General features: G+C 33.7%; 1 protein-coding gene across 5 annotated transcripts in view; it reads right to left on the bottom strand.

Moving 5' to 3' along the window:
• The window catches only part of DPYD (dihydropyrimidine dehydrogenase), an 860,002-nt gene that overhangs the window by 512,634 nt on the left and 331,271 nt on the right, over positions 1-16,097 (bottom strand). For all 5 annotated transcript variants that reach the window (XM_077987630.1, XM_015145562.3, XM_077987644.1 and 2 more), the window contains 2 exons: positions 3,925-4,032; positions 2,044-2,213 (listed from right to left, as the gene is read on the bottom strand). In XM_077987630.1, coding sequence (XP_077843756.1) covers positions 2,044-2,213; positions 3,925-4,032 — 278 coding nt within the window. The remainder of the gene's footprint in view (positions 1-2,043; positions 2,214-3,924; positions 4,033-16,097) is intronic.

Raw genomic sequence — 16,097 nt, 5'->3', positions numbered from 1 at the left:
CTTATCAGAGAGGTCTTCCAGGGCCACCCTGTTTAAAATTGCAAACCCTGCCTTCTCTTCCACCATACTCCACTCACACACACTCACTATAGTCCTATATTAATTTTTCTCTACAGTTCTAACTACATTTCAATATACTATTTATGTGACAGTTCATTTGTTTAATTATTGAGTATCCTCTCTCACTAGGTACAAAAGCCACGAGGGCATGAAATTCTAACTGGTTTGCTGACTGTTGTATCTAAATTGCCCAGAATAATACCTGGTACATAACAGATGCTCAATAAATGTAGTTTGAATGAATGAATGAATGAGTAAATAAATTCATACCACTACCCTCTTCTTATCAGGTCTCAGCTTGTTTGCACCTTAGTTCTACCTAAGACAGAAGAAATAGCCACTATTCATTTCCAGTGACCCTTGCAAATGGAAGATGATTACGATATAAAATATGAAGTAAATTGATGCTGCCAGTCAGGATCATCTTCCCCTTCCAACCCTCAAGAAGTCACCTTTGGTAATGAAAACTTTTCTAACACTGGAATTAGAAGGATAAGACTTAGGCCGGGTGCGGCCCGGTGGCTCAAGCCTGTAATCCCAGCACTTTGGGAGGCCGAGACGGGCGGATCACGAGGTCAGGAGATCAAGACCAGCCTGGCTAACACGGTGAATCCCCGTCTCTACCAAAAAAGACAAAAAACTAGCCGGGCGAGGTGGCGGGCGCCTGTAGTCCCAGCTACCCGGGAGGCTGAGGCAGGAGAATGGCGGGAAGCCGGGAGGCGGAGCTTGCAGTGAGCTGAGATCCGGCCACTGCACTCCAGCCTTGGCGACAGAGCGAGACTCCGTCTCAAAAAAAAAAAAAAGACTTAATATTTAAAATGTTTAGCTCAAAACCTATTTCTGAAGTACAAATTATGTGCCAGGTCCTGTGCTATGCACTGGAATACAAAGACCTAAATGTTTCTTTCTATGTGTAAAAAAAACATGATTATACTAATTATTGCCTAATACAGAATTCCAGAAAAAAAAAAAACCCTATGATCATAAGACTACCTTGGATTTTATATATTAAAAAAAAGTCTAAAAAGGGTAGATTGGATGGAGAAAAGTCCAGAGAATAAACACGGCATTTGAAACTCAAGCCATGAACCAGCGGTGACCCTGATATTTTGGTAAGATTAATTTGTAATGTGGGTAATCTACATATGACAAATTGACTATTGACTACAGCTATAATTCTTGCCAAGTACAGAGATTCCAAACATGTTCAGGCATTCCGAAGTAAGTCAAGTTCATAATACTGATTTGATTAAAATGAGTAATTTATCTTTCTATAAATACATTTGGTTCTTGTTCTCAGAACTAATATTCTTTATAAGGTATTATATTTCTCTAATAGCATTAAAATTTGAGAAGTCTGTAGTACATGTAAATAGCTGATAACTCACCCAAGACTAGTCACCAGTCACTGATAAGAATGAAATTATTTTAAACAAGTTATTTTTAGTGTGTTAACCAATTACTAATTTTGAGTAATGTTTATCTTAGAGCTCTTTAAAAATATACATGACACCTTTTTCTTTCTGTTTGCTTCACAAATAATGAACTGACTGAAAGTATGACCAAGGTATATATCTTAGAATGCAGCTTGTAAATTGGCTTACGGAAAATCCCGAATATGTCTTATTACCACATTCTTCTAATATGCATATATATTGTGAAGAGTACCTACTATTCAGGATATAGAAGACTTAGCACTTTCTATTGTTACTAGCTAAATAGAATACATTTCAAACACATTAATACTAACAAGAAGCACTTGAATATTGACAAAGATTAAATTTCTCATTTTATCCAAATTACTATTACAAATTTTCTTTTACTTGGAATGTCTGAATTAGAAAAGAAACAATTATGTGTAGCCCCGAAATTTTTAAACTTGAATTTGACAATTTCAAGATTCTAGCAATTTAAGCATTAACAGTTTAATCTCCTAAAATCTGTTGGAGTACAACTCCATATTTTCTGAAGGTTCCATTTTACCTCCTCAGGGACAGCTCTTATATTAACAAAGCCTTTTCTGAAGACGATGAACACACGGCGAGCTCCACAACGTAGAGCGGATGTTGCACAGTCAAAGGCAGTGTCTCCAGCTCCAAGTACAATCACGACTCCCCGTATCGATGGCAATGGAGAGTGACAAGCGCACATTCCTGAATGATGAAAGGAAAACCCCATTTTCAAGTAGAGAAACCATTTCTGCATGACAGCTCAAAAGATACTTGTACTCAAAGCAGTGTAAAATTGCATCTTGCAGTTTTCCAGGATGAAGTGTCACTATCAAATTATTCTGCTTCATTGAAAGACAGTTTTATTCCCATTTAAAAAATACGCTCATATATGTAATTTCATAGTCAGTACCTTTAGTTTCTTTTTTCTTCTAGGATTCCTACAACACATTTCAGGAGTGTAGGTCATAACAGACTGGAATCAATCAATTAAAACTCTCTTTGTCAAAATTGTGACATCTATCTTTAACTTAGCATAATTAAGTTTCTTTTTGCTAGAAGTAAAAAGTGATCCTTATGATCTGTGTTAACAGTTTGCAATATTTCATTATAATACATTTTTAATATATTACCTTATATAATTTCTAACACATACCTCTGTTATATATTTTGTTAACTTTGAATATTAGCATGCTGAGTGTCCTTTATGTAACTGAAGAATTTCTGAGAACTATTTTCTTGAAATAGTTCAAATAAACCTTTCTCCCTTTCACTGCTTTCCTCGGGTTTTGTTTGTGAAATTGGGCAGTAAAAGAAATATGACTTTCTAAGCATCCATTTCTCAAAGTCATCTCTATTAAGATTTGGTGTCCATATGAAGATCCTTGTAAAAAAAGTAAAATACAAATATTCTTTATGTGTTAGGTAGCACTGTATAATCAGATTAAATAAAACTGTTCATAAGATAAATTACTATAATTTTTGAAAGGTACCAAGAATAGAATAAACCTATAATTTCAATAAGTGTAATCATTTTGCTTTTGGGACAGATTTCGTATTTGGGACACTCTGTAATTTTCAAATATAAGCTAGGTGCACTATGATCTTCCTCAGAAAGAGTTTCAGACATACAAACATCCAGTTCTACTGGGAGGAAGAAGGTGGAGAGGGCAAGCATCTTTAGCTGTAAACTTCTGAAAAATAATTTAACATAGAATGTTTCTTACTGTTTTAAGTTCTGGGAGAAGCCTAAAAGTTTGTATCATTTCTACATGTAATTACTGTAGGAATAGCTGTGGCTCAGAACTCTTTAAAAACATATGTTTGAAGGATTTAGATTATCTAGCTTTGGATAAAATATTACAATTTTCCTCTAAGACAATGACTCCGGTCAAGCCAAAGCAAGGTACAGCCCTCATTCAGGTGGTTCTTCTTGGGGTGTATAAAGTGATAGGGTATCTCTCAAAGTATTTTATTTTAACTTCATAAAATAACTGTTTAAGACAAGACAGTCAAACTTTCTGCCTGTGTAGGTACAAATCATGTAAGATATGTGATGATTCATCCTATTTTAAAACAGTTCCCAAACTGAAGGTAATGCCATTTCTTTGAAAAACATCTTCCAATGTTTGTTAAGGACTTGCTTACCTCGAAGCAATTTTTCATGATGTAGTTTAGACATATATATATTACAGTGAAAACTCCTTATGATGATGCTTTATTGGAAGAATGAACAAACAGATGATTCTGGCAAACTGTTATATCTGGACTTTTTAAAAAAAAACTCTACATTGAGGTATTAGGCAAGGATGGGTGTGAGATCTGAACAATGTGCTGCTGAGCTTGATCTTGATATTAATTTATAATACATAAAATAGCATACTCACTATTAAGCATAAAAGACAATATGTTATACCTGCTTTACTGCCTTTGGCTACAAGTGGCAAAAAGTCTTTGGATGTGTAAAACCCCTGGTCCCGCGTCAGGCCTTGGAACATGGCATCTTTATTGGGTTCTGGCAAACCTAATTAATCAAATTTATAAAATATCATTAACAGGAGGAGGAGCTTTTCCTACTAGATATTAAAACAAAAAAGAAAACTTTGATCTTTGAAACAATGTTGTTCTTACAGGAAAACATCTGTAAGCAAATCTAAAATGTACATAACATAGTCTAACAGATCTCAGAGTATATCTTGTATATCTTTAATATATAACCAAGTACACATCATAAATCACACATTAACGTATACCTGTAAATTTATGGAAACATACCATGTATATATACACATAAATATATATAACATTATAGGGAAAATCAGGTTATATTCTTTCCTCATGTCATAAATAAGTCAGTTTCAGTTATATTAAAGTACTAAATATAAAAGAAACTTTAAAAGTGGGTACATATTTATCTAATTCCTGAATAAGTAAAATCATTTCTTTTTTAATGAAGGAAAAAAATTAAAGGAAAAAATAATGTGTTTTGCCACAATAATTCAACCACTGCTAAATTTCAAAAATATAAATGAATTAAAATGAAAATTATTAACTAGGAAAATGTTTTAATAATTAAATGTCTTTACTGTATAAAAAGTTTCTCAAAATCAGTAAGGAACATATTAGCTTTTCAATGGAAACATAAAGAATAATAAAAATTGGGAGAAGAAAAAATATAAATCACTTATTAGCACTAAAAATATTAACTCCATTAAGTCATTAAACTGCAAATTAAAAGAATAAAATTATAACTTCCCTATAAAAAGAAAAATATTTAAGAAAATTAAACTATACAGCAAGGGTAGACATGGAACTTGTCATACTCTTTTGGTGGAAATATACACTGGTATTCAATATCTAGAAAACAGTTTTAAATCTATTTTTAGAAAATACTGACATATGCAAATAAAGGTTTAATGCACAAAAATGATTAATACAGAAAGAGTAAAATAAGATGAGAGAGTACCAGAATGCCAGGTGAATGAAGAAATTAGTTTTACCATATAAAAGAAAAAGACAACAGAACAGCGAATATTTGAGAAACATGGTATAAGATTGTAATCAAAACAGTCTTAAACAAACCTGCAGGATTCAAAACTCTGTATAATTCAAATTTTGTAAAAAGAGTATTAATATAAACCATGTAATCGAAACAGAGATCATTTCTGCTGGTGGTATTAAGGATATTCCAATTTTTATTATTTCCTTATTTTCCAAATTTTCTACATTGTGCATATATCAACTATAAATTAGTAAATTCTTACCAAAACCTCGAAAGGAAAATGAGTAGCAGAGTAAATTTTTTCCAAAGTGTAAATGAAGCAAATCTTATAGCAGTCACCCCATCCAAGGCAAGTAGAGAAATAATTCATCTCAATTCCATAAAAGCAGGGGGAAATACATAGTTTTATTTTATTACTAAGACTCATTCTACCAATGGGTCATTCTAGAGAGGTAGGAGTTTATTTTACAATGAAATGAACGGCAATGGACATTTCCTGGTAGATACAGAGTAATAAGCATAGCTCAAGGATGACTTTTGTCATATGAGATAAGGTGGATGCCATATCTGATCTGAAAGCTAAAGGTTTTTGTGGGTTGTATGTAATCAGCAACAAACTACCATTGTCTCTTCAGATTAAACCAAACATTTTTCTTCCCCATCCAGCACCCCCTGAACCTCCTTTTCCAGAACATTTGCTTATAAATTATTTTAAAAGACCTTTTGCTTTCAAAATGATTTCCATTATGTAATAGGATAGTTAGGGGAGCCACCTCACCTGCCTTTGCCTCAGCTTCTCTGTAAAGGAAATGGGGATAAGAACGTTTCTTCCTTTTATGATACAAAAAGGTATATTAGTAACAGAAATGATTATATAAATGGGTGGCTGTTTATGTGATTCTTTTAGAAAACCTGGGGTGGAGGGATGGGGTTGGTAAAAATAGCTGAATATGTTCTTGAAGGCTCTCTATGACAAAATGATTTCTTTTCAAATCTATTAAAAGAAGACTGAAGTAAGGGCAACATTTGACTATTCAAACCAACATATACATATGGTACATATGATTAGTTTTTCTTTGCAGGTTATTTAGCCACACCTCAGGTCACTCATAGAGCCTCAAGGTCCATGGAGCCCTCCTCCTCTACCTGGGTGACAGGTCATCCCTTCTGGCCAAGGACAGTGCATCTGAAGGTCTCCTTGTGGATACTCTGATAGCCTATGCTAATCATAATGCTGTGGGATAATGAGAAGCAGGGATTTTGTCAGCAGACAGACTTTGGTATGAATCCTTCCTCTCTCATTTACCAGTTCTGTGATCTTGTATAAGTTCCTGTGAAGGTTAGGTTTAGGTGTCAACTTGGCTAAGCTATAATACCCGTTAATCAAACACTAAGGTAGGTGTTGCTGGGAAAGCCTTTTGTTGATGTGATTAATATCTACAACCACTTGACTTTAAGGAGATTGCCTCAATAATATGGGTGGGCCCTATCCAATCAATTAATCAAAAGGCCTTAAGAACAAAATTGTGGTTTCCCTGAGAAAGAAGAAATTCTGTCTTAAGTCTGCACAATCAGCTCCTACTTGGGAGCTCCAGTCTCCTGTCCTGCCCTAAGGAGTTGGACTTACCAGCTCCCATAAATAAATAGCCCAATTCTCTAAAATAAGTCATCTCTATCAATCCATCTGTCCATCCTACTAATTATGTTTTTCTGGAGAACTCTGAAATTGAGTTTCTTAATCTGATCTGATTTTCCACTACTTCATTTATAAAAAGAGAGATAATAATTATACTTCTCTCATGGATGTGATTTTTAAAAAAAATACTAAAAAATTTTATAAAATTATAAAAATATTAAAAATATTATATCTATATGGATAAATCATATTATATATAATTGAGACCTGGCATATCATGAATACTCATTAAACATTAGCTATTAATATTAAGATAGGTTTATTCTGTAATTTATCAATTATTTCATACCTCATATTGCATGGCAAGGAAGGAATAAAAGCTTAAATCAAAATAAAGTATTAAACCTCAGCAAATGTAAATAAAGTTCTACAAGGAAAGAAAAATGAGGCAACCTTAAGTGAAATATGAAAGAAAATGAAACTTGCAAATACTCATCTATCAAAGGAAGACTTCTCTGAGAGTAGGTGGCATATTAATAAATAAGGTATGTGTCTATACCAGGATGATTTCAAAATGACACTGAAATGACTTTTTAATTCCCCTTTCAGTGTGAAAAACAGAGTTTATGAATAAAGATGGATTGACAAAGATTTGACAAACAAAACAAGTCAGCGTAGTAGATACGTATAGTTTTTGTCTTTCAAGGAGGCCAGATAGTTTGTTTCTTTAGAATAGTTATTTAAGTTGTTGGTGTTTTAGCATGCATTTATACAAAGGAACACCTCCTTAAGAATTATTTTTAAATGGTGATTTTCAAGTTCTCTGAAAAAGAAGGGAGGGAGGGTGTGAGGGAGGGAGGGAGGGAGGGAGGAAGGAAGGAAAGAAGGAAGGAAGGAAGGAAAGAAGGAAGGAAGGAAGGAAGGAAGGAAGGAAGGAAGGAAGGAAGGAAGGGAGGGAGGGAGGGAGGGAGGGAGGGAGGGAGGGAGGGAGGGATGAAGGGAGGGAGGAAGGATCCTGCTTATGTTACAGAAAATTTAAATTAACTTTTATCGACTACAGACACTACTCTAAATGCCTGGCCCTCAGGTGATTATTATATAACCCATTTTAATTCTCAAAATAATTGTATGAGACAACTGATGTTATTATCCACATTTTAAATATCAGGAAATTGAGGCATATAGGGATTAAATAATGCTGCTGAAGGATCACAGAACATGTAAGCAGCAGTGCCAATTTCTAACACGGACACTGGTTGTAGAGTCTATGTTATGAGTTCAAAATGGCTGCTTTTTTCATGTGTAAGGTTATAACTAGGCCAGGTTATAAAGTGAAGCTACATAACCAGTCGTATCTAAAGTAATCATTCAACATGTATGTATTAAGTTTCTCTACAAGACTGCAGATATGCACACCTCACAGGATGTGCCTGCAGCCAGGTTCCAATCTAGTGACAGAGAAAGACCGGCTGCTTCTCTTGTGGGCATTTTTGTTTGGTGATTATTTTCTCCAGTACAATTCCTTTCTGAAATGTTTTCCTTCTTAAGTGAACTCCTCTTGGGTATATGCTGGTTATTTTTCACTATTTGATATTCTTTGAAATGTGTATCCTTGCTTTGTTGCCAAAGCACCTCCCTCTGGAACAACTACGGAATAAATAACAGCAGTATATATAGTAAATTCTTTCCTTGTGCTCACATAAAGTTTTGCACGACTTCAGTTAATATGAACAAGATATTAGATGTTCTGTTACACATTAAAATCTAGTAAGCAATAAAGAAGAAAAAAAGTTTTTAAGGCTTGCTTTCACAGCTATGGTAGGGCATGTTTAAGAATTACTCAGATTCTATAATGTTTGCTTGTGTTACTTCACCAAGCCACTCGTTTAGTGTTAACTGAATGATGCAAGCACTTGTGCAATGCTTCTTGTTCTTGAAAGGATTCACTTGAATGACAGCTAAGCCATCATGAGAAAGACAGTCATCTTTGGAGACAGCCTCACAAATCCCAGGAGTGAAGAAGATAGCACAGACCACTGAGAAACTACCTCAGGTCCCTGGCCAAAGGTTGTGGATCACAGAAATGAATGGTGCTGGCTGGTCACCGTGGCTCACACCTGTAATCCCAGCACTTTGGGAGGCCAAGGTGGGTGGATCACTTGAGGTCAGGAATTCGAGATCAGCCTGACCCACGGCGAAAACCCATCTCTACTAAAAATACAAAAATTAGCTGGGCGTGGTGGCTCATGCCTGTAATCCCAGCTATTCCAGAGGCTTAGGCACAAGAGTTGCTGCACCTGGAAGGCGGAGGTTGCAGTGAGCTGAGATTGCACCACTGCACTCCAGCCTGGGTGACAGAGTGAGACTCTGTCTCAAAAAAACAAAAACAAAAAGAAATGGACAATGCTCTAGTATACTGAACTCTAAAGGAAGACTAATTCTTATTATTTCATACAGGGGCTTTTTCAATGAGACTTTGGTAGACAAAACAACACTGATTATGTCACTACTCTCAAGTTCTCTGGATGAAATCAGCAAATGGCAAATATCATAAGTTTTTCACCTTCCAAAGTACTTTTGTATGTCAGATCTCACATGTTATGTTACTCAGTCCTTATTTTCTAATGCTGGCTTGGGAATGGTGCTGCATTAGGGACAGTATTAAAATATACAGATTACACATGTATTTATAGAATAAACCAGGCTAACTTCCCCCTCTGTCTTAGTAAAAGAAAAATCCATGTAACAATTTTTGTCTTTATTTTTGTTTATTAAATCTTATAAAATATCTTTTTTTTTTTTTTTTTTTTTTTTTGAGACGGACTCTCGCTTTGTCGCCCAGGCTGGAGTGCAGTGGCCGGATCTCAGCTCACTGCAAGCTCCGCCTCCCGGGTTTACGCCATTCTCCTGCCTCAGCCTCCCGAGTAGCTGGGACTACAGGCACCCGCCACCTCGCCCGGCTAGTTTTTTTTTTTTTTTTTTGTATTTTTTAGTAGAGACGGGGTTTCACCATATTAGCCAGGATGGTCTCGATCTCCTGACCTCGTGATCCGCCCGTCTCGGCCTCCCAAAGTGCTGGGATTACAGGCTTGAGCCACCGTGCCCGGCCTAAATCTTATAAAATATCTTAAGGCCAACTGACCTATTTCTACAATTATTTGTAAACAGTATACTGGATAGGACTAAAATTTCTGAAGTCGGACTTCCTGCATTAAAATTCTAATTCGAGCACTTACTAGCTATTATGACTTTGGCCAAATAAATTACTCTTTTTGGGCAACAGCAGCCTCATCATAGAACTGTTGGGAGAATTAACACAAAAAACAGGTATATAAAGCTCTTTTCATAGATGTTAAATAAATGTTTCCTTTTATTTTCATTTGCTTCCTTAAAGCCTTTGCTTGATTTAATGAAATGATACATTTGAGTAGATATAAGTTAAATGATCATCTAATCCATGATATACACAGTTAATATTATTACACATTTAAGTGGTCAGTATTAGATAGGGAGTATCACAGTCCATGAAACTTAGCATCTTTGGCTAAAATGAAAGGCTATAACCACATAAGGGTATTATTCTAACTTCATTCATTCTATAGACTACAATGAACTCTAACTACAAAGCATCAAAACAAGGAAAGTATTAATAGTAAGATAAAGCCCACTCCTGTTCAAAGTGTCATTCAAACTGGAGCATTAAGAACAAAACCATGTCTCAGACAGCACTGACCTAAGAGTCTAAAGAACTGGGTTCTAATCTCATTATTTCCATTTTCTAACTGTACTTGAATAAAATTGCTTAATCCTGTGGCTCTCAAATTCCTTGATTTTAGAATGCAGACAACCCTGCTTACTAAATAGGGTTCTTCTGAAAATTAAGTAGAAAAGTGCATATAAAGCATTCTGGTAAATCTAAGATAACATTAAAATGTAAGTCATTATTACTGTCTTGGGTAAAATATAAGAACTATGGAGGAAAAAGGCTTATATGATAAAGAGATTCATACTAAACACTTTCAAATAAAGAAGATATTGCAATTAATCATAAGAAGCCATTTGGGTGGCTAGATACAGGATGTGTAAAAGTAGGTAGAAAATCATAAATATATGTTATCTATGTATGTATGCATTTATATATGTATTAGAGAAGATAAGCTATTCCTGATTCAAGCGCTAGCAGTTGAGATGACAATATGGAAGTAAAATATTCCTTTCAAGGGCCTAACTAAGCATGTTGCAATTCCACAATGGATTATAAAGTGTTTCATCTGTCACTTAAAGATCACTCAAAGGATTTATGTCTTACTTCTAAGGGACAATAGTGCCATATGGGTTATCATACTAGGATCTATATATTGATAAGAAAGAGAATAGATCAATGATGGCCTGTTGTGGTTCTTTTATCAATAGAACTCCCCATCTTCTTCCCTATGTGCCACTGTAAATACGTTTAGTACTGAGTGTTCAGACTGAATTTAGGAAAAAAAATGGAGTGATTCAATATAATACATATGAAATTAGATCACCATGCACCACAATAATATTCATTTCATTGATTTTTGAAATCCCCATTAAACATCTGTTTCATATAACTGATGTCTATATTTTCTCTAAATGTGACCACACACATTAACTGTGTGTATCACACAATTGGTTAGAGAATAACAAGAAGATTTTTTAAAATGTTATGAATGGAGACACCATTTCAAATAATTTTTCCCATTACACAAGATTTTTTTTGTACAGCAGTTTATAACAATAAGTCCAGAACAAAGTGAATTATGGAGTATTATTATATAATATTGAAAATCTGATGCATGTTGAACTTCTATTTGTATTTAATGTATAAAACAGTACAATTTTAAAAAGCACTAGAAAAGAGAAAATAACCAAAGAATTTTTATGAAGTTATAAAGTATTTCAATTGGCTTCTATACTTCATATAGAAAACACACAAATTCTATCATGCCAATGTAATTACTTCATATAACTTCATATTAGAATTTACTATCAGACTCCAATTTAGAATATCTACAGCTGAGAAAGGATATGAACATATTCTTTACAACAAAGCAATGCATGTACTAAGAAGTGTAAGTACACATGAAATGAATTGAATTTGAATGGTTGAAATTCTTATAGAGGATTTTTTTTTATCTGTAATAAATGTCCAGTGATCTAATATAAACAAAATGAGAGTATGGGTTCACCATGCATTTTCGGTCTCATACTTTTTACTTCCTTTATACATCTGGAAAAAATATATACAGAGATTTTATTTTGTTTAATGAAATAATGGTTTTCTTTACAGAGATGGATAAAATATCCTTGAGTATACTGTAGTTTCATAACAAATCACGTGTATACTTAGGATCTGTTGCAACTTTTCTTCTATCTATAGGATGTTTTGACACAATCAGAACAACAAACCCTTTGAACAAAAAAAAAGAAGTACATTTTGTTTCATTATTATTTTATAATTTTCCAATTTGCTTATAATTAGTAGAAGTTATTGTAATAATTGAAATTACAATTTAATGTAAGCATTTGGTTTAGTTAAAACATTTCTAGAAAAGATGTTAATGTAATTTCATATTTCAGCCATACATTTATCCTCATTACTCTGCTTTATGTGATTATTTATTAAAGTATACTTTGTCTCTTGAGCATTTTCTCTTTTCTTTTTCTTTATTTCTCTCCCTTCTATTTTCTCTGTTTCTTTTTCTCATTTGGCTTTTGTTATAGAACAATTTCCTTAAATGTTAATCTCCACATTGTGAAGTAAGGGTAAGCAAAAATCTCAAACAATATGCCTCAGGCAAATATTTTTTTCCTTAATGATTGGAGTTCTTAGATAGTGTTAAGAAATTACTGTTTAGGACTGTGTAAGTATACTATATCCCAAAGTAAAGAAATCATTAATAATAAAATACTAAAAAGGAATAGTTATATTACAAAATAAATCTACCAGGCTTACAAAGAAAACAAATTTGCAACAGCCACCTGCTGTGGAGATGAGGCAGTAATCTCAACAGCAGGAAATAAAAGGGAAGAGAGGAGAAAAATACAAAAGCACAGACATTAAAAAAGTAATTAAAACACTTATCTCCATCGACATACATAACGGAAAAAAACCCTCAACCAACCACCTAAAAACATACTCTATTGAACTGCACAGTAGGAAACAGCATTAAAGCTGCCACCATAAACACACATTCTGTAGAAGGAAGAAGACCCCTTTAAAAATGTAATTTCAAAAGTATTACTAATGTGTTAATCACCAGTAAATGTACCTCACATTCATTGTATTAGTTACTTTCTGGAAGGTGTTTTTAAAAATTGTACTTTCACATTTTTTACTCAAGTAAGTTCTTAAATACAGGCACTGAAAACCCCTTTATCAGTAATTGTTCTAGCAAATAATATAATCACATTGTGAGACTGAAATATTCTCTATTTGAAAAACTTTATGTAATAATTGTTAATATAGCATGCATTTAGAGAATGCATTTAAACAGTTTCCTTTGAAATAAACTGGCCTTTGCTATAGTACTTGAATAAAATAAGGTGAAACACAATGTATGAGTTAGGGTCATGGATTAAAATGGAAATGAAAGCTAAAAATCGTTCTGAATTACTCAGGTATGCTCTGGCCTTCAGAGCTCTGCAAAGTGAAACAATGCAAGACTGAGGAAGCAAGTGGCAGGCTTTAAAATAAAGAACATGTAGCCAGTGCGCTTGTGACTCTCTTAGTTGCTGGAACTTGTTTTCTACATCTATGCGATTTTCTCCAAGCATATATGTGAAACAATGGAGAGCTGCTCAGTTCAGAATGATATGATCTCTCTAGTGAGCTCTTGACTCTGTTACTTATATAGCTATACATAAGCATAAATAATTAAACTTAAAGCCTCAGTTTCCTCATCTTTAAAATGAGAAGTTACAAAACCGTATTTCCATACTGAACTGTTATGTGGACAAGTAAACATAAAATAGCTCTGCACTACTGAAAGAACTTAATTCTATAGGTAGAAAATTTAATTCACAAACATAGATATTTGTCATGCTACCATATAATTATTTTATCTGGTGATAATATTCAAAGATCAGCATCATTTCAATTCTCCATTTCCCTCTTTAAATGATAAACTTCTGTGCAAATTTATTTTATTTTACTCCAAGTCATTACTGTAATTTTATGTTTTCCAAAAAATTACTGTTCTCAATAGATTTTTACAAGAAATATGTTAGATATTAAAAAATGTTAAATTATTTTCATGCATAAATATACTTGGAATATATTTAGTATTACTGTCACATTGCTGAGACTTAAAATCACACTACTTTTCTAGGAATTCAGAAAATTCCACAAGAAAATCATTTTCTAAAGGGCATTCTTGATGGATGCACTTGGTCAACAATTCCAGAAATGTGTTTGACCTTTTTGCACCTCAGTTTCTTCATCCATAAAATAGGTGGATCATCTAGAAATGGAGTTCTGGGCCTTGTCTACGTTTTGTAGAGACTTCAAGACTATATAAAAATAGAGTACTTTTTATAAGTATGCATTTTACTGTGTACAGAGGGCTCACACATTTCATGACATCTTCCTAGGATCCTGTGACTCAAAAATAATTAAACAATCACATTTCCCCACTCTAATATTAAATCAATTACATTATACCATATCCAAATGCCTTTTCAAGTGTACAGACTATGGTTGTAAATGCCAGAGGCACTGCAATTTTCCATATCTAACAATCACTACATACCTGTTTATAAAAGAAAGAATACCTGTTTATAAAAGAATTTGTTAGAATATTGGGTCCAGTGTAAGGGTAAGCAATAGTTTTTAACATCAGACATCCTTATGTTCATATGGATATGTGATATGGTTTGGCTGTGTCCCCACCCAAATCTCATCTTGAATTATAATCTCTGTGATCCCCATAATTCTCATGTATTGTGGGAGGGACCTGGTTGGAGGTAATTGAATCATGGGGGTGATTTCCTCCATGCTGTTCTTATGATAGTGAGTGAGTTCTTATGAGATCTGATGGTTTTATAAGCATCTGTGATTTCCCCTGCTGTCACTCACTCCATCCTGCCACCTATGAGTTAGGTGCTTGCTTCTCCTTTAGCTTCTGCTATGCTGTTAGTTTCCTGAGGTCTCCCCAGCAATGTGGAACTGTGAGTCAATTAAACCTCTTTCCTTTATAAATTATCCAGTGTTGGGTATTTCTTCAAAGCAGTGTGAGAACCAATATACTACTTCACTATAAATACTAGCTGTGTAACCTTGAATAATCACAGTTATTTAAATTTTAAGTCTCAGTCTCCTTAACTATAAAACTTGCTTTGCTGGAATATTAAATGAGATAATATATCTCAATAATATGATAATGGTTTAGCATACTGACTGGCATATGGAAAATGGTAATAGATGAATAGATTTTTATGTACTTAAACTTAAAAACCTATTATTTTCATATGTATACCTTTCTTGATATTTTTTCTTCCTTGATATTTAACACAATTATTATATAAAACACCATAACAACAACTTTAACAACAATGAAAACTATGGACACTTAAAAAAATTTAGTCCCAACTGAGATTTCCTTGAGTATTGGTGATTAAGCATACAAAACTTGGCAGTTTCAATGTATAATCATTATGTATCTAGTTCTGAAATTTTTGTTACATAAAATTATTTTAAAATAATCTATCATATTCAACTTTTGGATTGGAAACCAGCTTAATTTTTTAAAAATTATGAGTACGATTAGTCGGAAATACAAATCCTAGGTATTTAATTTATTTAACCACTTATTAATATTTACTGAATGCCTACTATGTGCTAAACACCATATTAGGTGCTGGGAATATGTAGATAAATAGCTTCTAGGGTAGTAGGAAGAAGAAAATGTAATAAAAAATTTCAGAATAGAGCAAGACACGTGCTATGAGAAAAGGATGTATAGGTTACCACAGGAGTAGTTACAAAGGCACTTCACCTGGACTGGAGACAACATTATAAAGTTTAGTCTTAAAAGATTAATGTTTCCAGTCATAGAAAAAGGGGGAGTATGAGTTTCATATACAAGGGCATGATGGGGTATAAGTTCAATCTGACAAGAACTGGGGTATGACGAGGGGAGCAGATAAGAGGAGAGAGGAAGAAGCAAAATGCGAAATTTGACAAATAGGCAGGGTCCAAACTATGAGGGGTCATTCAAGTCACACCAAGATGTTTGGATTTTACACTGAGGAAACATTTTAGGAAATGATATAATCAGTTTTGTATATTAGCAAGGACAAATTGGTAGCAGTATACAGAAATAATTTGCAGAAAATAAGAATGGAAGAAGATGGATATAAGGGGATACTGCATAAATCCAGATAAGAAAGGAAAACTTTTCTTCTTCTTAACCAGGATTACTAGTAA

The sequence above is a fragment of the Macaca mulatta genome, chromosome 1 (genome assembly GCF_049350105.2).
Source record: "Macaca mulatta isolate MMU2019108-1 chromosome 1, T2T-MMU8v2.0, whole genome shotgun sequence".
NCBI lineage: Eukaryota > Metazoa > Chordata > Mammalia > Primates > Cercopithecidae > Macaca > Macaca mulatta.
Note: the sequence above shows the minus strand (reverse complement) of the source record. Positions and strands in the feature narration are given on the sequence as shown.